General features: G+C 55.2%; 1 protein-coding gene across 3 annotated transcripts; it reads left to right on the top strand.

Annotated features, from left to right (window-relative positions):
* The first annotated feature begins 5,414 nt into the window (after positions 1-5,414).
* On the top strand, positions 5,415-21,663 carry DEF8 (differentially expressed in FDCP 8 homolog). Of its 3 annotated transcripts, none has more exons than XM_045988490.1 (12): positions 5,415-5,470; positions 9,679-9,812; positions 10,792-10,889; positions 12,436-12,585; positions 13,386-13,527; positions 15,596-15,760; positions 16,299-16,426; positions 16,623-16,736; positions 17,460-17,540; positions 18,230-18,370; positions 18,532-18,641; positions 19,662-21,663. In XM_045988490.1, the coding sequence occupies exons 2-12, from the start codon at positions 9,689-9,691 to the stop codon at positions 19,762-19,764; spliced, it is 1,356 nt and encodes a 451-aa protein (XP_045844446.1). In that variant the 5' UTR covers positions 5,415-5,470; positions 9,679-9,688; the 3' UTR covers positions 19,765-21,663. The 3 variants fall into 3 exon arrangements, with proteins under 3 accessions (XP_045844446.1, XP_045844445.1, XP_045844447.1); XM_045988489.1 differs by lacking the exon at positions 5,415-5,470 and adding an exon at positions 7,109-7,173; XM_045988491.1 differs by lacking the exon at positions 5,415-5,470 and having other exon boundaries at positions 18,281-18,370.
* Positions 21,664-23,852: the final 2,189 nt, after the last annotated feature.

The following is a 23,852-nucleotide window of genomic DNA, read 5'->3' as shown; positions in this document are numbered from 1 at the left end:
CAATGTAACACAAGTGTGTGGTGTGCGTGTTGGCGGGGATGTGAGAGGTATCGGGGTGGGAACCCAGGACTTCCAGACCCCAGCCCATCCCTGACGCCCCCAGAGTTCCTCTCAGCTGCCCCCCAGGGTTCCTCTGTGGCCGGGGTCATGCTTTCCTTCCCAGCCTGCCCCCTCTCTGCCAGCTGGTTTTCCCTCATGAAGCTCCAGCTGTACTTTCTTTTTCTTTTTTTAACGTTTTTATCCACTTATTTGACAGACAGTGAGAGAGCGCACACGATCGGGGGAGCCGCAGGAGAGGGGAAGAGCCCCACACGGGACTCCAGGATCATGACCTGAGCGGATGGCAGTGCTGGCTTGACTGAGCCCCCCGGCTGCACCCCGCCCCAGCTGCACCGTCTTCTGAGCAGGAACTTAGGTCTTTGCTGTTTTCCACCAGTCAGTTGTCATTCCCTCCATCTCGGACATCAGACATTGGACATCGGAGGGGCCGACCCAAATCAGCCCTGTGCATTACAAGGGTTCCTGACCCACAATAGCCCTAAGCTTCATGAAATGGCAGCTGCTTTATGCCATTGAATTTCAGAGTGGGTTGTTATGCAGCAGCTAAAAATAGAAACACATGTGGGGAGTGGCTAGAACAGCATGTGGCCCCTAGTAAAGGCCACGAATGTCTGCTCTTAAACGGATGCATTCATGTTAGCCAAAGAAGTTTGTTTGCAGAGATGCAGGGCAGGAGAGGTGGGAGAGGCCAGCTACGTGGCTGCTCAGGCTTGCTTGAACCTCCTAACAGGGCTCTGCTCAGCCCAGCACCATCCAGCGAGCGCTGCACGTCCGGCTGGCATTCGGGACGGTGGCTTCATTGGCTGGTTCACCCCCAGCTCCACCTGTCCACTTCAGCCGAGGTGCAGGGCCGGGGGTGTCCAGACCTGGGCACACTCCCAGTGTGTGCCCCTGCCTGACCCTCTGCCTGGTGCCCTGCAGGCAGAGCTCAGGGTTTAGGAGATGACTTCATGCCCGGGTAGGGCTGCTAGAGCAAATACACAGTGCCCAGGTAAATAGGAAGTTCAGAGAAGCGACAAATGACATTCCACTTGGGGGCATGATTATAGTAAGCAATTACGCCTCCATTGCTAGATCCAGTAATCCTAGCCTAGGGATCCCAGCAAGCCTGAAGCTGGGCCTTTTCTGGGAGACCATGCCAGGTGGTCTCGAGCTCTTCACCCCCTTGCTTGCTCCTTATATGGCCCTAGAAAGCAGGCACTTATAGATGAAGAAACTGAGGCAGGAGACAACTGAAACTGCCCCCAGGTTGTCCAGCTGCCAGTGGCAGGGCTACAGTTTGAATGGAAGAGGTTGGGGGCTGAATCATCACCCTTCCTCCACCCCTTGGGGTTTTGAGTTTGAGCCCCATGCCAGGGGTAGAGGTTACTAAAACAAACAAACTTTTTAAGAAGATGCTCAATGTTACTAATCACCAGGGAAACACAAATCAAAATCACAATGAAATACCATTTCACACCTGTTAGGATGGCTGTTGCCAGAAAAATAAAAGACAACAAGTGTTGGTAATGATGTTGAGAGACTGGAACCGTTGACCATTGTTTATGGGAATGCAAAATGTGCAGCTCCTATGAGAACAGTATGGAGGTTACTCAAAAACTTAAAACCAGAGCTATTATATCATCCAACAATCCCCCTTCTGGGTCTTTATCTAAAATAATTGACATCAGGGATGCTTGGGGGCTCTGTTGGTCAAGCGTCTCTGCCTTTGGCTCAGGTCATGATCCCAGCATCCTGGGATCGAGTCCCTGGTCAGGCTCCCTGCTCCGCGGGGAGTCTGCTTCTCCCTCTCCCTCTACCTGCCGCTCCCCTGCTTGTGATCTCTTTCTGTCAAATAAATACATAAAATCTTTAAGAAATAATAAGAAATTTAAAAATTGACATCAGGATCTCAAAGTGATATTAACACTGCCACGTTCTTTGCAGCACTATGTACAATAGCCGAGTTTTGGAAACAAACCAAATGCGTGTTGACAGATGAATGGATAAAGGCTCGTTGGTCTATACAGTGGGATGTTTTCAGCCTTACGAAAGAAGGACGTCCCTCACACATGGATGAACCTTGAGGACATGATGCTAGAGAAATAAGCCAGACTCAGAAAGACAAACGCTGCATGATTCCACTCGTGTGAGTTACCCAAACAGTCAGACTCCTAGAAGCAAAGAGCAGGATGGTGGTTTCTAGGGGCAGGGGCAGGGGGAACAGCTAATCAATTAGTACCATTTCACTTATGCAGGACGAGTAAGTTCTAGAGATCTACCATAAAAAACTGTGCCTATAGTTAGCAGTGCTATATGGTATACTTAAAAATCTGTTAACAGTGTAGATCTCATGATAAATGTGTCCTTACCACAATCAAATAAAGTTTTTAAAGATTTTATTTATTTATTTGAGAGAGAGAGAGAGAGCACAAGCAGAGGGGAGAGGGAGAAGCAGGCTCCCTGATGAGCAGGGAACCCGACATGGGGCTTGATCCCAGAACCCTACAGCTTTGCCTCTCACTTCATCTTTCACCAGCCTTCCACATGACCTGAGCCAAAGGCAGACGCTTAACCCACTAAACCACCCAGGTGCCCCAATAAAATAAAATTTATAATTAAAAAAATAATGCCACTACTCCGTTCAAAATCCTCCAGTAGAGAGACTGACTGATGACATCAAATGTCTGTGGGGACATGAAGGGACCACAATGTTTATGCCAGTGGGAATGTGAGACAGCACGATGACCATGGGAGGAAGCTTTCCAGATCCCTAGGAAGTTAAACACATTCTTACCATACAATCCAGCTGTTCCACTCCTAAGTATTTACCAAGGAGAAATTAAAGTGTATTTCTACACAGAATCATACACAAATGTTTATAGCAGCAAACCCTGAAAACAGCAGTGATGTTCATCAGCGTGTGAATGGATAAACCAGCCGTGGTCTGTCCACACCATGGAATCCTACTTGGCAATGTGAATAAGCCGACACCTGACACCTGCTACAAAAGGAGTCTCAGAATATTATTTTGAATAAAAGAAGCCAAACTAAAGAAGAGTATATACGAGAAGATCCCATCTCTAGAAAATTCTGGAATGCAGTACAATGCAGTGACCCAAAACAGATCTGTGGTTGCCTGAGGATGGAGTTGGGAACAGGGAGGGAGGATCGCAGAAGGGCACGGGGAAACATTCGACGATGATGGCTACGTTGGCAATCTTCGTTACAGTTTCGCAGGTGTACGCACATGTCAAAACTTACTAGGCTGCACACTTACACACGTGCGGTTACTGTACCTCCTTAGACTGCACTAAAGCTTCCAGTGGCTCCGTCTTGGCACAAATCAAAGCCAATGCATCGGGGCGCCTGGGTGACTCAGTGGGTTAAAGCCTCTGCCTTCGGCTCAGGTCATGATCTCAGGGTCCTGGGATCGAGCCCCGCATCGGGCTCTCTGCTCCGCGGGGAGCCTGCTTCCTCCTCTCTCTGCCTGCCTCTCTGCCTACTTGTGGTCTCTGTCAAATAAATAAATAAAATCTTAAAAAAAAAAAAAGCCAATGTGTTTACAAGTACTACAGCTTTGCCTCTCACTTCATCTTTCACCAGCCTTCCACTTTTACTAAACTCTGGCCACACTGGCCTGCTTTCTGTTCCTCAAGGGTCTCACACTCGTGGTTTCCCTCTGGACGCTTTCCCACAGCTCTCTGTTCTCATCTTCTCACCTTTGGGTCTCAGCCGGAGCCTGGTGTCCTCCTCCCCTGTACTTGTCCATGACCTTGTCACCCTATTTCTTTCTTTCTTAGTGCTCATCACATCTCTTATTAACTTTCGTCTTTGTGTACCGTCTGTGCGGCTCCTCAAGGGCTGGGGCCTTATCTGTCTTCTCACCACTGTGTCCGGGGCAGCGGATAATGGCTCGGTTTAGCGGTTGGTGCTAACACACATCTGGGGAGTGGGACACCTGCCAGGTGAAACCTTCTGCCTCTCAGGGCTGGCTTCACCCAGGGATTTATCCCTTCCTTAGTCCTTGTAATTAAGCGCTGACTCTGTGCAGCACTGTTCTAGGCAAGAAGCAGTGAAGAGAGGAAACAGAAGTCCTATGTGAGCCCTTTTTTCTGGTGGGGGGAGGGGTGCTGGTGGAGACAGACAGCGAGTAGGACGGTGTGGGGTGGGGGTGTCAGGCAGTGGTGAGGTCTATGGAGAGAAACAGAGCAGGGGCACAGCACAGCTGGGAAGCACAAACTGTACCGGCTGCTTCAGACACAGGCTTCACCAACATCCCCCAACCCATCTTCCACCGAGCCTTCCCCGAACCTGACCGTGCCTCAGTTCCCTCCTCTGTAAAATGGGATAGAATGACCGCCCATCCCTTCCTCACCAGCTGTGAATACCACACAGGGTCGTGCAGGTGAGCCCCAGCAGCTGCTGTCTGCACAGTGATTCCCTCTTCCCTTTCTTTCCCCTCAACCACTGGGCTTTTAATTTTTTTTTCTTTTTTTCAAAAGATTCTATTTGACAGAGATCACAAGTCGGCAGAGAGGCAGGCAGAGAGACAGGAAGGGAAGCAGGCTCCCCGCCCAGCAGAGAGCTGGATGCGGGGCTCAATCCCAGGACCCCGAGACCATGATCTGAGCCAAAGGCAGAGGCTTAACCCACTGAGCCACCCAGGCGCCCCACCATTGGGCTTTTTAAAAAGAAATTAAATATCACCGTTCCCCCCCCACCCCTTTTAAGAATATTGTATTTATCTTACTTGAGAGAGAGACACACACACACGGAGCGAGCGCAAGCAGGGGAACAGCACAGCCCCCACCGAGCGGGGAGCTGACGCAGGACTCCATCCCAGGACCCCGGGATCAGGACCAGAGCCCCAGCGGACCAACCCACTGAGCCACCCAGACACCCCAGCCGTTCTCCCCCTTAAGTGTTGTGGTTTCTTTTTTTTTTTTTTTTTAAAGATTTTATTTATTTATTTGACAGCGAGAGATCACAAGTAGACAGGCAGGCAGAGAGAGAGAGAGAGAGAGAGAGAGAGAGAGAGAAGCAGGCTCGCTGCCGAGCAGAGAGCCCGATGCGGGACTCGATCCCAGGACCCTGAGATCATGACCTGAGCCGAAGGCAGCGGTTTAACCCACTGAGCCACCCAGGCGCCCCAAGTGTTGTGGTTTCTACTAGAACACGGCTTCTATGATTGCAGAAAACAGAAAACGTGGTATCCGCCATGCCGTCCTGAACAGGCGGGAGGAAGCGTCACCCATTTCCCGGAGCGGGACGCGGAGGCCGCCAGCGCGCGAGGGCGGGGCGCGCAGCCTCCGGGGCCGGCTTGCCATGAGCCTCCGGGCCGCAGGCGGCAGCAGCGGGCGGCGGGGCCGAGACAGTGTAGCGAGCGCGGCGGGGCGCGTTACAATGTAGCGAGGGCGGCGGCGGTCAGGTGAGCGGCGGAGGGGGGAGTCTGGGCGGGCCAGGTGAGGGGCGGGGGTGCTGGGGGTGGAGGGAACAGGGGCGCTCGACCCTCGGGGGCTGTCTGGGCCCGCCGCGTCCCGGGGAGCCCCCTCTCCCGAGGGCGCCGGGACTCAGGAACCCGCCCAGGGCCCCAGCCCGCGCCCGATGCAGGGTTCCGACTTGCCCGACCTCCCTGGGGCGCTGGGGGCACCGGGGACCTGCGCTGCCTCCCACCCTGCTCGGGCAGGTTTATCAGCCCAGAGAGGGGCTCCTCTCTCGCCTTTCCCCAACCCCGGGTCACTCTGTCACCGCGTCCGGCCGTCCGGGCTCGCCGTAGGATGGTGAGGCCCGCGGCAGATCCCAGGGCTGTGCCACTCTCGGGGGATACCGGGCCTCCGTTTCCTCGCTAGGGAATGGCTGGGCGTGGTAGGAGAGGGTATGCTTGTTGCCGTCGGCAGCCAAGTTGCGGGAGGCATGTCTTAGGGGTGGCTCGCTCCTGAGGCCCGCGGGGGCCACTGAGCCAGGCTTCTGTGGCAAATAACCCTTAAAGGGGGAGTAGCTCGCCCTTGCTCCCCGGAGGGTTCTGCCAGGCCTTCTTCCAGGCAGGAGAATCTAGGATGTACTTTATACCCTGCCACCTGCAGGGGGAATTCTAGGGCCCCAGTTGTGGCTGGGGGAGAATAGAACCGTCAGGAGTGCACCTGCGCTTAAGCCCAGGGCTTCAGTGCCTGCCTCCTGAGCCCCTGGGCTTTATTCTGAGGTTCGCTTGAGTTGCTAAGTCCTCTCATCCTACCCTCTCTTCCCCTGCCAGAGAAGGGGAGTCTCTAGAGGAGGCAGGGGTGGGGCGATGGATTTCCTTCATTCCTCTAAGTCTTCAGCTTCCTGCCTGTTCCTCTCTGAGACCCAGCCCAAATCTGAGCGCAGGGCTCTCTGAGGGGTGAACAGGGTGGGGTAGGGGTGGGGAGGAGAGTGGGAGGAGGGGGTGGAGCCAAGGCAGCTGCTGAGTAATGCCTCCCAGGGGCCTCTGTTGTTGGGACATCACTTGTGTGCCCTCAGAAGTCCTGAGCGAAGTGTGATTCTCCAGCTTGGCAGGAGAGAGACTGAGGCTAGAGAGGTCGGATGAGCAGGCATCTTCACTCATGGCCTCTGTGCTAGGCCGGCAGCTGGCACAGCCCGTAAGGAGGCAACTGAAAGATGCTTTTTCCAGGGGAGCTTCTAGCCCAGAGGAGGGCTGTTGGGAGGAGCAGAGGTGTTCCTGCTTTTCAGCTCCTCTGGCCGTGGTTCAAAATGTGGGGGGTTTCCTTGGGGTTGGGGTGGTAATCATGGGATGACTGTGACAGCTCGCTTAGCAGCAGCTCTGGGCTATGGGTTCACCTGACCTATAAGTACAGACTTAGTCCTTCTACCCACTCCAGGAGCTAGGTAGTCTTCTTCTTTGTGGGCAGGAACATTGGATCGCATAGCTCATCACTGGGAAACCCAGAATTTAAATCAGGGCTATCTGATTCTTTTTTAAGATTTTATTTGTTTATTTGACAGAGAGTGAGAGCACAAGCAGGAGGAGCAGCAGACAGAGGGACAGGGAGAAGCAGGCTCCCCACCGAGCAAGGAGCCTGATGCGGGGCTCCATCCCAGGACCCTGGGATCATGACCTGAGCTGAAGGCAGATGCTTAACGGACGGAGCCCCCCAGGTGCCCAGGGCTATCTGATTCTTAATAACATTAGTAACAACAATAATAATAGTAAGCTGTACCTGGTACTTATCAGATGCGTACTGTGTGCTGGCCAGGATACTTGGAACTTTGTATTAACTAATTTAATCTTCACAATAACCCTGTCATTTCCCCTGTTTGAAACATGAGGAATCAAGAGCTAAGAAAGTTTAGGCATTTGCCCAAGACCATACATGTCAGCTAGTTGCTGACAGATCTGGGATTTGAATAGCACCAGTTCATTTTATTACCACAAGGCTCTTGAGATGATCCCTCAGGATCTGTTTCAGATGTAAGAGATAGAGATCCCTCTCCCCGTAACAGTGGTTAAAGCAGAAGTTTATTTCTGTCTCACTTGAATGAAGCCTGGGGTGAAGGAGCTCAGGGCTTCTTTGTCAAACCCAAGGTGGCTGCGCCAGCTCCACCCATTACATCTGCATCTCAGGCGGCAAGAGGTAGGAAGAGCTGAAGAGGGGCAGGGCCTTCTTTTAAGAAAAATTCCATGAGATTTTTCTCTTTAAATTCCATTGGTCATAACACAGTCGCATGACCACATCTAACTATAGGGAGGCTGGGAAATCGTGACAAACCCCAAATCCAGCTTCCCCGGCCCAGAGAAGAAAAAACATACCCGGACTGTTGCTAAAGCAGTAAGTGCAGATTTTATTGAAGACTCTTGCAGTAGGGGAAAGAGACCTCTCGGTATGGAACTGCATTCAACTCAGAACACAACACAAGCAAGTGAGAATTTATAGCCAGGGAGCAGGGTAAAATCACTGAGGGGACACATCAGGGCTGAGTGGGGATTCTGGCTAAGCCGACCTACCAGGATCTCTTATGAGGGCAGGCTGGGGTGATCAGGTGTCACCTGGGGTGACAGAAGGTTTGAGGGTGATGGGGTATCCGGGTGGGGGGCTCCTGCTGAACCGACGGAGCAGGGTTCTTGCTAGAACCGATGTCACAGGAGGGGCCCAGGGGGCCTAGGAGAAGGTTCAGGAGCCTGACTGCAGCCTGGTCGGGCACAGAATCTTTGTCACCACTAGGAAAGATGGGGTGAGTGAGTCCTGGCATAGCTGGGTCTGTCCTGCACTCCAGGTGCTTCCCAGGACACTGTGATTCTGTTGTTTGGAGAGGCACTGGTCGTCAGGGCCCAACCACCCTGAGTGATCTGCCCAAAGCTGTCAGGTAATGAGAGAGAGGAGGCTTAAGCCCATAATCCATGGCATCTGCGTTGACCCAGGTGCTGGGTTCTGCCACATCCCCACCGCAGAGGCTGAACAGGTAGGACAGGTCCGACAGTTGGTGCGGAGTTTCTGACCCAGATGCTGGGCAGCCAGCACTGGGTGGCGCTGGGGATGACTCTTGTCAAGGCTGTCCTCTCTGGAATCCATTGTCTTTCTTTTGGAGGGAGTGCAGATAGCAGTCATAGGCTTGTCTTTGATAATCATGAATTATTTTAGACTAAATAGGTACAGAGAAAGCATTAGTAACACCCGGCACTTTTAAGAAAAACAGTTGACTTCCTATGAACTCATGTCACTTTGGTGGCAGAGAAGCTAAGGAGGGGAGGACCTGGGAAGTGAATCAGTGTCTCCAGTCAAAGCCCCTTTCTACCTTTCAGGAGCCTTTAGCCCTGTGTGCTTGGCCACTTGCTGAGCTCTTGGGAGGGGAGAGACGGGCCAGTGGGGAGTGAGGCATTTCCTGTTTCCTGAGATCCTGAGGTGTGGGCCGTGCACTGACTTGGGCCACACAGAGCCTCAGTGGGAATCCAGGCCAGTGAGGTGCCGTGCTGGCCTACGTGATGCTTAATGAGCATTCCGGAGCCTTCTCCCCATGCCAGCAGAGACGTAGGGCTCCCTGGGCACCAGGAAGATGGGCTGTGCCCAAGGCCACAGTGCAGGTGGGAGAGCAGGCCTGCCCCCCAGCCTTGGTTCTCAGTGTCCAGCACTGTGACCTCTGACAGCTGTCTCTGATGGTTCTGCTGCACTGCTCTGGTTTTGGGGTGCTCTGACAGAAGAGGAACACCTGTGCTCAGGTCCAGAAGTAAGGACCGGAGTCCTGGGAGGTGTCGTCTCGTGGGAGTGGCCACGCCTTGCCTTCTCAGCAGTGAGGGCATGGCTGGCCTGGGGCCGAATGGGAAGTCCTGGGAGGGAGGGGGCTTGGGTTCCAGACTGGCCGGGTACTCTTGGGGTGGTGACGTCCCTTTCCTAGCTCTGTTCCACCTGCGTGCCCCCTGTGGGTCTCTGTTCCTGAGGGGAAGCTACCCGTGGGGCCCAGGTGAGGGGCTGAGCTGGTTGGAGGAAGGGCAGAGGATGGCAGCCGCAGTGGGGGGGTGCTCCACCTGAACCCTCCTGGGGGAGGGAAGGAGGCCGGACATCCCTCTGGAACCCTGGGAACTCAGGAAGGGGGTGGGAGTGCAGGGAGTCTAGAGCTCACCTAGAGGCTCATCTCTGTCTGTCCGTCCCCCCCTCCCCGCCCCCACAGGTGGGATGCTATGGAATATGACGAGAAGCTGGCCCGGTTCCGGCAGGCCCATCTCAACCCCTTCAACAAGGAGCTTGGGCCACGGCAGCATGAGCAGAGGGCCAGCAAGGAGGCCCCGGAAGTCACTTCTGAAGGTAGGTGCTGGGGGGAGGCCTGAGTGCCCCCCAATCCTCTCTTCCTAGTTCCTCCCGTGGAGCGTGCTGGCTTTCCCAGGTAGCTGGGCCCCTTACTGACCACTTCCCTTTCCTCCTCGGCACAAGCTATGTTCTGCCTGTTCTGTGGCCCCATTAGGACACGCTCTCCCGAAGGCAGGGATCTGATCTGTGACTGTCGTGTCACTGCTGTGTCCCAGGGCCCAGCACAGAGCAGGCGCTCACTGGGGGAGTACTTGGGGAAAGAGCTCAGAGCTGCAGTTTGGTCAGGGAGAGGACGGAGTGGCCTGGACAGAGGCCCAGCTCCTCGGGGGGTCAGGAGGCAGGGCTCTGAGAGCTGCAGACGCAGTCAGGGTCTTTGGGCTGTGTGTGCGCACGCTCGGAGATCTCCTGGAGTCCATACGGGGGTTCAGAAATTCTGTTGTGAAATCCGCCAGCAGCCTTGAACCCATGTATGCATGCGTAAGGTGTGCCCGAGAAATTGGAATGTTTCTGGGGCGTCTGACTTGGGCTCGGGTGGTGATCCCAGAGTCCTAGATCGAGCCTCCCCTCCCCCTCCCCCGCTGTGGGGCGTCTGCTCTGCCTCCACTCCCTCTGCCTCTCCCTGCTTGTGCTCTCTGTCTCTCTCTCTCAAATAAATAAAATCTTAAAAAACAACCAAAGAAATTGGGATGTTTCTCTAATACTGCTTTGTGGACCATAGGTATCCACCTCATCTTCTTGGTTTCTTTTTTAAATTTTATTTTTAGATTTTTTTCCACCTCATCTTTTTGCATGGCTCTCTCTTACCTGTATAGGGTTAGGGTTCCTTTGCCAATGCAAACACAGCAGGTACCAGGGTAGGGCCTGGCTGCCCTCAGCACCTCCTGTGGGCTTCTCTGGCCCCAGCCTACTCCTGGGGGAGAGGCAGGTTGATCTTCCTTTCTCGCTCTGCCGCCCTCCACACCCACACCCACTGCAGAGGCCCTGCCCGAGCTGCCCCCTGGAGAGCCGGAGTTCTGCTGCACCGAGCGAGTGATGGATCTTGGCTTATCTGAGGACCACTTCTCCCGCCCTGTGGTAAGGCTTGGGCCTGGGGTTGGAGGGGGACTGGGGGAGCCCCCAAGGCGGGAGCGGCTGGGTATATCCTTGTCACCCTGTCCTCGGGGAGCAGGACCGGTCTACCTGCAGAGGCTCCTGGGCCTTGAATCTGAGACCTAATGACACCTGCCTCCCATCTCCAAACCCTGGTGGGGAGCCAGAGGGACCAGCTGACCTGGGGTTTGGGGCCCAAAGCTGCTCTTCTGGTTTGGGGCCGTCCCTATCCCCACATTCCAGGTCACTGGGTGGCAGACATGAGGGTTGGTTCCCTCTGGGTCCTGGGAAAGCTGCGGCCATGCAGCAGGGTGCAGGAAGGACCGCAGGCCACTCTCCTTGGTTCAATTTCTTGTTTTATGGAAGCTTTCCCTTTTTTTTTTTTTTTTTGCTTTTCCTTTTTTTTTTATTTTTTTTTTAAAGATTTTATTTATTTCTTTGACAGAGAGATCACAAGCAGGCAGAGAGGCAGGCAGAGAGAGAGGAGGAAGCAGGCTCCCCGCTGAGCAGCGAGCCCGATGCGGGGCTCGATCCCAGGACCCTGAGATCATGACCTGAGCCGAAGGCAGCGGCTTAATCCACTGAGCCACCCAGGCGCCCCTGCTTTTCCTTTTTTTAATTAAAGGGCTCTAATAATTTCTTTTAAAAAGTTTGAAAATCTTTTAATTTTATGCAAAGTATCTTCAACTTTTATTTGAGAGAAATACAGAAACATCCTAAGTAACTGAAATTAAAAAAAAAAAAAAAAGATTCACCCAGAAGCCCCTGGTTCTCATTTACTTTTCATTTAGTATTTTGTATTTGTGTTTTGTACCTTCACTGAAGAAATTTTTGCTCCCCCACTACGGGCCACACAGTGAGTTTCCAGAGTAGGGTTGTCTCCTGCTCTTTGCCTGGTCTCCTGGAGGCGGGGGTGGGGTGGGGTGGGGGGTGTCCCGAGGGCAGCTGTGTCCCGAGGCCCTGTGCCAGGTCGCGGCCTCAGCTACCCTGCTCCGACTTGAGCCTGGCTTCCTTCCCTGTAATAGCAGGGTCCCCAGCCCAGGGCCTTTATTGGGCCCTGGCCCCGAGTCCTTGTGAGGTGCCGCTGCTCAGGGTGCCTGGGTGCCTGAGGCATCTCGGGGCTTGGTGATTAAACTGGAGGCCACTTCCTGTCCTTCATGACAGGCAAATTGTCCTTCCCCCGGCTTTCATTCAAGAGGAAGTTCTGTAGAAATACGCAAAATAACACAGCCAGAAGAAGGGTAGTTTCTAAAAGAAGAATTTGTGTTTTGGAAAACATCCTGAATTAGGGTTTCAGAGGCCTGTGAGTGGCCACGTCCCGCTGGTGGGCAGGTGGCACGGGCTGGTTCCTACCTGCGCTGTTAACTTCGTGGGGCCTTGAGCAAGTCCTCGGCCCCTCCCCGTGGGCTTCTGTTTCTTCATGGAGGCCGGTGACGGGGGGCGGAGGGGTCTGCCTGGGCTGGACCTCCATGTGGAGAGCAGGCAGGGTGAGCCTCTGACGCTGTCACCTGCCTCCCTCTGCCCTGGGCAGGGTCTGTTCCTGGCCTCGGACATTCAGCAGCTGCGGCAGGCCATCGAGGAGTGCAAGCAGGTGATCCTGGAGCTGCCTGAGCAGTCGGAGAAGCAGAAGGACGCTGTCGTGAGGCTGATCCACCTCCGGCTGAAGCTCCAGGAGCTGAAGGTGGGCGCTGACCTGTCCCCCCCATGGAGGACAGAGCTGGGCCTTCACCCCACAGGCAGGCTCTTCTCTGTTAGTCTAATCTGGCTTGGCCAGTGCTGGGCACATGCCCACCCACCGGCTCAAGTACGTGAGGTCAGTCCCTCCTTGAGCCTTGGGGACGACTTCCTGAGTGTTTCATGAAGGGGACAGCAGTACAGGTCTGGAGGCCCAAACGCACAGGTTTACCTTGACCGTGTGTGCTCTTTAACTTTCTGGTACCATCCCTGGGAATTAGAAAGCACAATATTCATTAAGGCACAAGGAAGGCTTTGGTAACAACATACCCCGAAATACAGTGGCTTGAAGGAATGACACATAATGTTACTTCTGTGGAGATCCTGTCGGTGACCTAGGGCCCACAGAGCGGCTAATGGTCTTGGGGGGTCCCAGGCCCTCTGTTCTTATTGCTTTGCCAGTCCTCGTGGAGAATCTAAGGTGGCCTCTTGTCACCTCTGGGTCTGTACTTAGCAAGAAAAGTGTGGGAGGGGAGGGAAGGCCTTACCACTCCTGCTCACACACCCTTGACCCTCACATCGTCCCAGGATGGCATCTGGGAGCGGGGAGAGTCAGTCTGCTCTCCGGACGGTCCAGGCCCGACTGCTTCCTGGGGAGTTCTGTTGCTAAAGGGAAGAGGGGGTGTGACGCTGGGGGAAACTCACCACGTCTGCTGTAAGTGGTACCTGGAAGAAATAAGTAAAAGAACTCGTGGCAAGGAAAAGGAGTTGCAGCTCACCTGGGACCCCTCCCGGGCCTCTCTCCAGGACCCCAATGAGGACGAGCCCAATATCCGAGTCCTCCTGGAGCACCGTTTCTACAAGGAGAAGAGCAAGAGCGTCAAGCAGACCTGTGACAAGTGTAACACCATCATCTGGGGGCTCATTCAGACCTGGTACACCTGCACAGGTGGGTGCCCCGGCACAGGGGTGTCAACCCCAGACCTGGCAGCTCTGGGCGTGTGCGCGTGACTTCCGTGCAGTGGGCTCAGTGTTTACTGAGCCTGATGGACTGACTACCTGGGATGAGACAAGGGACAACAGACCCAAACTCCTTTCTTTACCAGCCTTTCCTCCACATTTGGCTCTCTAGTGCGGTGGCCACAAGCCACAGGTGCCTCTTCCAATTTTAATTTAAACCAGTTAAAATAAATAACCACTTTCTTCCTTAGTTATGCAATCTCAGTGGCCACGTGAGGCTGGCGGCCACTGTGTTGGACGTTTCTGTTTTCGCAGAGAATTTCTGTGGATGGTGCTGTTCCGAGTGAGCTTGTGGTGTGTTAGATAGTATGGTCCACTGAAGAAAAACAAGGGGAAGAAACAGTGTGGGTCAGGCAGTGTGATGATTTGTGTGACTTTAGGGTGGAATGAAAAGGCATCATGTGACATTTAAGCAAAATTTGGAAGTCTGGGTGTAAGCCAGGAGGATATCTGGGGAAGAATGTTCCTGTGGGGGAGGTGTGTGCCGAGGCTCCGTGTCTGGTGTGTGGCCATTGTCTTCCACGCGGAGCAGAGAGAAGCGTGGCTGGGGCACTGGGTCTGAGAGGAGGCTGGTCGAGGCGGCCTCGGAGGGGACCAAGGGCTTTTCTCTAAGCGCACAGGGGGCCACAGGTCGGTGCTGGACACGCCCGGTTTATTTATTTATTTATTTATTTATTTTTTTTTTTTTTAAGATTTTTTATTTATTTATTTGACAGAGAGAGATCACAAGTAGGCAGAGAGGCAGGCAGAGAGAGTGAGAGGGAAGCAGGCTCCCTGCCGCGCAGAGAGCCCGATGCGGGACTCGATCCCAGGACCCTGAGATCATGACCCGAGCCGAAGGCAGCGGCTTAAACCACTGAGCCACCCAGGCGCCCTATTTATTTATTTTTTAAAAAGATTTTATTTAGGGATGCCTGGGTGGCTCAGTTGGTTGGGCGGCTGCCTTCGGCTCAGGTCATGATCCCAGCATCCTGGGATCGAGTCCCGTATCGGGCTCCTTGCTCAGCAGAGAGCCTGTTTCTCCCTCTGCCTCTGCCTACTTGTGATCTCTCTCTCTCTAACAAATAAATAAAATCTTTAAAAATAAAATCTTTTTTTATTTTTTTTTGAAGATCTTTATTTTTAAAGATTTTATTTATTTATTTGACAGAGAGAGTGAGAGGGAGATCACAAGTAGGCAGAGAGGCAGAGAGGCAGGCAGAGAGAGAGGAGGAAGCAGGCTCCCCACTGAGCAGAGAGCCCGATGCGGGGCTCGATCGCAGGACCCCAAGATCATGACCTGAGGTGAAGGCAGAGGCTTTAGCCCACTGAGCCACCCAGGCACCCCAAGATTTTATTTTTTTGAGAGAGAGAGCATGAGAGGGGAGAAGGTCAGAGGGAGACGCAGACTCCCCATGTCGCTGGGAGCCCAATGTGGGACTTGATCCTGGGACTCTGGGATCATGACCTGAGCCGAAGGCAGCCACTCAACCAATTGAGCCACCCAGGCGCCATGCCCGGGTTCTGAAAGGACCACTCTGGGCACTGAGCTGAGCATGGCCTGAAGGAAGGAGTGTGGAGAGCCGGGGGAGGACGCTGGCTCTCTGATCAGGGTGGAGTGTTTTGGGTGAGAAGCGTTGGAAAGAGGCTTTTGTCAAAGGGAAGTTGAGAAGACGTTACAAATTCTAGTCTCAGCAGGTGGGAAGATGGAGTCAGTACATTTGAGGTGAGAAAACCGTGTGTGGGAGGTGGGTTTGTGAGGGAAGAGCGAGAATTTCCCTCAGATGGAGTGAGCTCGCTGCCCTTGAGGCACGCAGGTGGGAGACGGGGAGGAGGGTCTGCTCACACCACAGGCGGAAGCTTGGGATGGGGACTGACAAGGTCTCTGGCATTTTGGGACCCACAGGGGGCCTTGCAAAGCTCTCAGAGTGAGGTGGGAATTGCGGAGGAGCTGCAGGCCGGTCTGGGCTGCTGGATACCCCCCACTTCTGACAGGCACCCTGTTGCCCCCCACCCAGGATGCTGTTACCGATGTCACAGCAAGTGTTTGAATCTCATCTCCAAGCCCTGCGTGCGCTCCAAAGTCAGCCACCAAGCCGAGTATGAGCTGAACATCTGCCCGGAGACAGGGCTGGACAGCCAAGATTACCGCTGCGCGGAGTGCCGGGCGCCCATCTCCTTGCGTGAGTGTCCCGGAGGGAGCAGGGTGCGGGGGCGGGGCTATGGGGGCAGGGGTAAGAGAATTGGGCAGATTGGACAGTGAGGGGCAGCTGGGCTCCCGGCGCTGGTGTCCTGTCTCTTTCCATGGGAAGGGGCTGCTGCGGGCATCTTTTCACTCCCACTCAAGCAGACTGAGGTTCCAGCCCAGCGCTGGCCCGCGCTCAGCCTCCTGTGTGGCCTCGTTGTCACAGAAAGCCTGCGTAGATGGGAAGAGTCACAGTGTCGTTGGTGTGCCACATGTCAGAGATTTACTCATGCTAATTTCTGGGGTCCTCCGAGCAGTCCTGCGGGGGTCCTGTTATTGTTCCACTTTACTGATGACACAACTGAGGGCGGCAGGGTGCCCTACTGGCTGAGAAGACACTGTGTCAGGTCTGGAGGGCGGAGCCTCCCAGGTCATCTGCCTCTTGCCCCACACGCTTTCCACATATTGTGTGATTCCTAAGCTGTCAGGGACCGTGAGGGCAGCCCTGACTTTGTAGTGACCCATCACCGTGACAGGGGGCGCGCCCAGCGAGGCCCGGCAGTGCGACTACACGGGCCGGTACTACTGCACTCACTGCCACTGGAATGACCTGGCCGTCATCCCTGCACGCGTCGTGCACAACTGGGACTTCGAGCCGCGCAAGGCAAGGCAGGGGAGCGGGATGTGGGGGCGGGGGGCGGCGAGGATGGCGTAGAGGCTGGGGTGGGGGTTGGGGCTGGGAGGGAGGAGTTGGAGCCCCTAGAAGGGAGAGCCAGGGCTTGGGCCTGGCTTAGGTCGGGGGGACAGAGTCCTGGGGGGCAGCGTGTGCAACGCTGGGGGTGCCTCCCCTCGCCCCCCAGGTGTCCCGCTGCAGTATGCGGTACCTGGCTCTCATGGTGTCTCGGCCGGTGCTCAGGCTCCGGGAGATCAACCCTCTGCTGTTCAACTATGTGGAGGAGCTGGTGGAGATCCGGGTGAGGCTGCAGGGCCAGGGGTGAGGGTGCGCCGCTCCCCGTGTGTCCTGGGAGCCGGGGGGGTGCCCCCTGCTGAGGTTCGGGGGGGGCCTCAGCTGTCCTTAGGGTTCAAGACCCTAGAGCAGTGTCCAGTCACGATATGATACAAGGCCCAGAGGCAGTTTGGAAATTGTCTTTTTACTTTTTACAAAAGTAAAAAGCAGGGCGCCTGGGGGGCTCCGTCAGCGAAGCGTCTGCCTTTGGCTCAGGTTGTGATCAGGTCCTGGGATCCAGCCCCGCACTGGGCTGTCTGCTCAGCGGGAAGCCTGCCTCTCCCTCTGCTGCTCCCCCTGCTTGTGTGCTCGCTCGCTCTCTCTCTCTTTCTGATAAATAAATAAATAAATAAATAAATAAAAGGAAAAAGCAGGTGAAGTTAATTTAGTAGTATGTTTTATGTCACTCTGGATATCCACAAGATGATTGCAGCAGGGTCAGCACACAACATTATTCTTCCTCTTTTTCGTACAATGTGTTTGAGGGTGAACGCTCCTTGGGCAGCCCTGGCCTGGAAGCCGTGGTTCGAACTCGAGCTTGGCTGGAGCTCTCAGATCTGGGACCATCCTGGGGGCCGTGAAGGCACCGTCTGTCCCCGCCTGACCTGGAGTGCCTGCCCCCTTGGCCCCCAGTGTGCCACGGTGCGGACCTGCCGGGGCTGCCGCGGCAGACCTCCCCTCTCACCCACAGAAGCTGCGCCAGGACATCCTGCTCATGAAGCCCTACTTCATTACCTGCAGGGAGGCGATGGAGGCCCGTCTGCTCCTGCAGGTCAGGCCCCCGGCCCCGGAGTGGGAGCTGGGAGTCCAGGGGGCGAAGGGGAAAGGGTCTTTTTCCGAGGACTTCCTAACTTGCGCGCGTCTCCCATGCTCCGTCCCAAGGAACCCCAGGTCTCGGAGAGCAAACAGGCATTCTAGCCACAAAAGTGTTCCCGGATTCTGTCATGGAGGGGAGCGGGTGTCACCCGCTAGCCCTTGCCTGGGTCTCCACAGAGTGCACCGGGCACAGCACTGTTCAGGCAGGACTGAGCACAAACACACTCTTCAAGGCTCCCCTACTCTTGGGTCAATAAGCGTTCATGGGTATTCACTGTTCTAGATTCCAGGGAGCAGGAAATAAAACAGGCAGGAGTCTGTGTCCTCACTTCAGGTGGGGAAGAAAAAGAAAGAGTCAGGGGGTGGTGAGGTCTGTGAGTAAGACAAAGCCGGGAAGGGGGGACGGTGAACAGGGTCAGGCCCAGGAGGAGCTTTGGCGTGCTGGGCAGAGGTGCGGGGTGCCCCGCGTGCCGAAAGCGGGCGTGGCTGGGGGAGGGCACCACGAGGCCCAGAGTCCGACACCCCCTGTTGCTTCCCGTGAGCTCCCGGGGGCCTGGAGGACGGGCGGGTTGGTTGGGGGAGGGGGGCGGGCCGCAGGAGGGACCCTCACCCAGTGTTTGGGGTGGCGCTTGCTGGGACCCACAGCTCCAGGACCGGCAGCATTTCGTGGAGAACGATGAGATGTACTCCGTGCAGGACCTGCTGGACGCGCACACGGGTCGCCTGAGCTGCTCCCTCACGGAGACACACACGCTCTTCGCCAAGCACATCAAGCTGGACTGTGAGGTGGGCAGACCGGGGACCCGCAGGCTGGGGGCGTCTTTCCCGCCACTCCCAGTCCCTGGGGCAGGGAGGGCGGGCGAGCCGCTGGGCCCCGTGTGTCCTCGGCCTCAGGTGCCCTCCACAGCCGGCACTGACCCGCCCTCCACGCTGCCCTGTCGTCCCAGCGGTGTCAGGCCAAGGGCTTCGTGTGTGAGCTCTGCAGAGAGGGTGACGTCCTCTTCCCCTTCGACAGCCACACGTCCGTGTGCACCGACTGCTCTGCTGTCTTCCACAGGTTCGTGTGGCCCGACCCACCCCTAGGCCAGGTGTGCGGGTTCCCGGCCGGCAGCGGAGGGGCGGAGGGAGGGGCGGCATTTGGGGGTCAGTCTTTGCTGTCTGATTGTCACAGCCCCTTGCCTTGATCCTAGATGCAGCGTTAGACCCTAATGTGTGGGATTAAATTAGACGTTCCAAGGGGAGCAAGTCCCTCTGGGGCCAGGGAGGGGTGCTGTGGCCCAGAGCCCGGTGTGCGGGTGGGTCTGACTGCTTCCCTGCTCCGGCAGACGCGTGCTGTAGCGGAGGCCAGAGGGCCCTCGACTTTCTGGTTCCAGGCAGCCCCAGTGTCCCGGTGGTTTTTCAAACATCCCTAGGCCCAAAGAAATACCTAACGTTTTTATTAACTACTTAGGTTTGAACAACGTTAAGTGTTTGTGAGAAAAAGACTTAGGGGATATTCGGAAAAATAATGCCATAGGTTGGAAGACTGACCCGTACAGTTACCAGCGTAGACTGGGCCTGCCGGACCCCGCAGGGTGCTGCACACTGGGCTCAGATGGGCGCCTCCCATGGCTGCCCACGTGGATTTCCGTCGGGCACCTGCTGTCCGCCCCGGCGCGCGTTGCTGCTGCCGCCTGGGGCTGCTGTCCCAGAGGGACTGGAGTGAAAAGTGGGTATTCCAGGAGCAGCCGTCCCCAGGACCCGGTGTGCACCCGGTGCCCCATGTGAGGCTCTGTGCAGTGGTGGAAAGACCAGGCAGGGAAGCCGAGACACGGGGTGCTCCCAGCAGATGTCGGATGGTAGCCGGCTGGCAGGTGTGAACCCTGCGGCAGGGGCCCACCCTGAGGCCCAGGATCCAGGCCTGGGGGCACTGGGTGCAGACCTGACTTCTGCCCTCTGGGAGAAACTGCCTCCATGTGCCCATCCATAGAAGGCGGATAGAAGGGCCTGACTTAGGAAGTCCTGGAAGGCTTCGTGGTAGTTTCTTGTGCAGAGCCCAGACCTTTGCTGGGGCTGACCCCACCCTCCGTGTCCCCAGGGACTGCTACTATGACAACTCCACCACGTGCCCCAAATGTGCTCGGCTCACCTTGCGCAAGCAGTCGCTCTTCCAGGAGCCTGGTCCGGATGTGGATGCGTAGAGCAGCAGGAGCCCCTCCCAGGTCTTTCTGGCATCCAGCCTGCCAGTGATTGCCAAAGTCAAGGTGTTTCTTGTGTCCTGGAGACCCCTAGGGCCCAGCCCCAGACCTCTCTCCAGTGCTGGGCCAGCAGGTTGTGAGGACCATCATCCTGTCCCAGGCACTTGCTGGGACTGGGGGCAGCCTCGTGGGGCTCTTTCCTGGGTGTGCTGCTGGGAAGGCGTGGGGTCCATGAACAGGGAAGCAGGGAGAGGCTTCCTACTGCCCCCTGTGGCAAAGAGCCTTGAGGAGGCCCTTGGGGTCAAGGCCGCTGGGCTTTGGCCACCCTGAGAACCCCTAGAGGGCTTTGAGGGAGTGGCCGACAAGCCCCGGAAATGCTGGTTGCAGACATCCAGGTGTGGCCTGAGTTTCCTCTGCAATGGATGGTTTGGATCTACCTGGAGGCCCCCATCCCCTTCACCCCTTGTGTGGGGACTTGTAGGTGGCCCTAATTGGAGTCGTTCACGACTGTCTCCTGAGAGCCCTGCTCCTGCCTCTCAAGGTTCTCTCTCTCTCTGGGTTCTCCTCCGACAGGGCCCATCCAGGGGTTCCCGCTTCCGTACAACATGGAGGGACGGGGGCCATGAGGTTCTTCCCCCTGGGTGGACCCCACTCCTCCCTTTGTGCTCATTGTGGTGCTCCAGGCTGGGCGGCTGGGGGTCCGGTCGAAGAGGCTGTCCTCCTTCCCAGCTGGGAGCAGGGACTGTGCCCCTGGGGGAAGGTCTAGGTTAGGCAACAGGGTTGGCTGCAGTCAGATCTTTGCCGGAGGGGCTCCCTGTGCCATCTGAGGGCTCTGGACAGCTCAGAGATCACCACCAGCCACTGGTCTTTTGTTTGGGGGCCTGAGGTCAGGCACTGGGAGTATTTGCTCAAGGGAGCTTTGGGCAGGGACCCCAGAGTGTGTGCAGGAAGACTGAGGATTGGATGTGGAAGGTCCTCTACCCCTGCTGGCCAGTGGAATCCCGGGACGGAGGGTGAGAACGCCCAGATATTCACCGCGGGCGCCAATGTTGGCTCAGTATTTGCGGGGTTGTTTTGTGCTGCAGAGACCCCGCCGTGGGGGGAGGTCTGTGGGAAGAGGATGTTCCATGGTGTGACTCTCATCTTTTGTGCCCTCTTGCCTGGTTTGCGCTTGGCTGCAGATGTGCACAGGTGACGGGCCGGGTGGTGCTGGTGGAGTGTAGTCCCCTTGGACGTCTGTCACCTTGGACTGGTGGCAGAAAGGCCAGCTTAGCTTGCTGGCTGACAAGAATGGTGGATAAAGACTGTCCCCTCCTTGCTTCTCTGCACCATCAGAAAGCCTCCCATGGTGGCCCTGGGCAGTCCTCTAGTGGTGTGCTCTGATCTGCCTCGGGGTGACAGTGAGAAGCAAGCACTGGAGAGGTTGGACCAGCGACAGGTCCCCATCCTGCTTCCCCTTCCTCTCCAGGGCTGAAGAGGGGCTTAAGGGCCAAACAATCTTTTCCTATACCCCCAAATCTGCACATTTCTCTCCACTGTGTTCCATTTCTGTCACAAGGACATTGGCCGTTCCTGTATCTCCTGTGTAGTGAACATCACATTATTCCAGTTACAATCACCGTGTCCGTAGGAAGCATTAATAATACACTGGCGTCTGCTGGACAAAGAGTTGGCTCCCTTTCCTTTTTGACCAAGCCCATTTCCTCCTTCCCAATGTCTCCACTTACCCTGTTGGAATGGCAAAGTCTTTAAACAAAGTCGTGTGTGGGTCTTGGTGTCCACAGCACGGTAAAAAGACCACCGAGACCCAGTCTGCGTGGCGCGCCCTCCACAGAGAGCAGCCGGGGTGTCCCACCATGACAACGCTCTGGCTGCTGTCTCATTAAATCCGTGTTCTTACACTCTGGTGCGTGTGGTGAATTGGGGACAAAGCACAGTTTGTTGACATGCAGACCAAGTGCAGGCTTTGGAAAAGCCCAGTCTTCCCCATCCAGTGGGGTCAAATGTGATCTGTTCTTTGCAGAAGTTCTTGATGGGAAGCAGAGGGCCAAGTTTGTGGCTGTCAGCCCCATTTCTGTGAATGGTGAGAACACATACCTTGTGGGGTGTTTAGGGTCTAGGAAGCATTGAGCACGGGGCCTGGCATGCAGATAATGCTCGGTCTTCTAGAGTCCTCATCATGGAAGGGTTATCTCATTAACCCAAGGCAGTCACTGAGAAACGGGATGGTGGTGCAAGTCACAGGCCCAGCCCCCGGCAGCCTCTCGCATAAGCTAGACCCCAAAAGGGCCCTCACTGCAATTTAAGACCATTCCCGTGGTCTTCAGGAGGACCATAACTGCCTCCCTCCCAAATTGCCTTCGAGCTCCCGTGTACATTGTTTAAAGAGAAATGATCTACAGTTGTGACCAGGATCTCAAAGGGGCCATGACCCAGGAACATAGGGAGTCTTCTGCTTTAGGACTCTGTATACCTTCCACACCCAGCTGCAGTTCAGATAGGCTGACCGACTGCAACTTGATGCCTGCAGAAAGCGGAGAGCCACAGGAACAGTGTGGGCAGGCCGCCTGCGGGCCTGGTGCCGGCATGTGTGAGCACACGCCCCCATGACAAAGGTGTAGAGCGACACCCGGGGTCCTCCAGGAAAGGTAAAGTATACTGTCTCTCTCAGGTGATGCCATAGTGTTTTTCCCATTTGTATTTTGACAAACTTAGGTTTACAGAAACATTGCAAAAACATTCCCATTTACACACCTCCTGGGTTCCCTAAATACTAACATTTCCTGTTTGCTATATTCTTTTTCTCAACCATTTGGCCATCAGTTGCAGAGATCATGCCCCTTGGCCTGTAAATACTTGTGTCTGCTCCTCCCAAACAAGGGCATCACACGGCCACAGTTCAGTTCTCCCCAGAAACTAACACTGACACGACATCGTAGACTCTACAACAAAATTTATTCAGATTTTGCTGTTCAGCAGATACGTATATTTTGCTGTCTTTATTTTGGAAGGGTGCATGACACGGATACCTTAAAAAAACACAGGCTAAAAAAATTTTTTTCTAAGAATTTATTTGACGGGAGTGGCATGAACAGGGGAGCCTCCCACAGAGGGAGAAGCAGGCTCCCCACTGAGCAGGGAGCCCGATGTGGGGCTCGATCCCAGGACCCCAGGGTCATGACCTGAGCTGAAGGCAGACGCTTCACTGACTGAGGCCCCCAGGTGCCCCACAAGCTAATTATTTTGAAGGATATTCCTCAACGTGGATTTTTCTGATAAGATTCGGGCTTTGCACTTTGGGTGGGAATTCCCTGAAAATGACGCTGTGTGCTCAGTGCACTGTCTGTCCCACTCCTGGAGATGCTGGCTTTCATCGACTCGTCTCCTGTGTCCTGATCTGTTCCTGGGACCCTGTAGGCACCGTACCCACCATCATTGTGAGCTGTTCTTGGCTGCTTTGCGCTTTTCCGGTCCTAGTCCTAAAACCAGACATTTCTCCAAGAAGCCCAAACACTGGTTGGTGGAGAATGGCGGCTGTGCGGTGTGATTTGTTCCAGGGCTCAGTGCTTCTAGGTCCTTTCAGCAGACAGCTAGGAAACTGTACTCTGCACGTCAATATCTTGCTCTTCAGAAACATTAAAACCATGAGCTCACACGGATACTTCTAATTGCAAAGCCACACCACCCGATTCTTTTCCTTTCTTCATATTTGTGAGTCCCTTCTGGACAGAAACCTGGCTTCGCTACCCATGAATATTTATTTGCTCAACCCTAGAACACGAAGTACGGTCAGCATTGCCAACCTATGCCTCTGTGAAAACACAGCTTACCTAACTAGAGTTTAATAGTTATTTAGAGTTCTGGCTTGGCTTTAGCCTGAGGGCATACAGTCAAAACCCCCTCTTCACTGTGGGTATGGAGTTCATGTGAAATGTGGCTCCGTTCATATACTCCATTTGGATTTAGTTCCCTGCTTTGTTTGTGTGATATATTAACATGATTCCCAAAGTCAGAGCTTCATCGAAGGCCAGGGTGCCCAGCCCACCCAGTTGGTAGAGCCCGTGACTCTTGATCTTGGGGTTGTGGATTCG

This window comes from Meles meles, chromosome 19 (genome assembly GCF_922984935.1).
Source record: "Meles meles chromosome 19, mMelMel3.1 paternal haplotype, whole genome shotgun sequence".
NCBI lineage: Eukaryota > Metazoa > Chordata > Mammalia > Carnivora > Mustelidae > Meles > Meles meles.
Note: the sequence above shows the minus strand (reverse complement) of the source record. Positions and strands in the feature narration are given on the sequence as shown.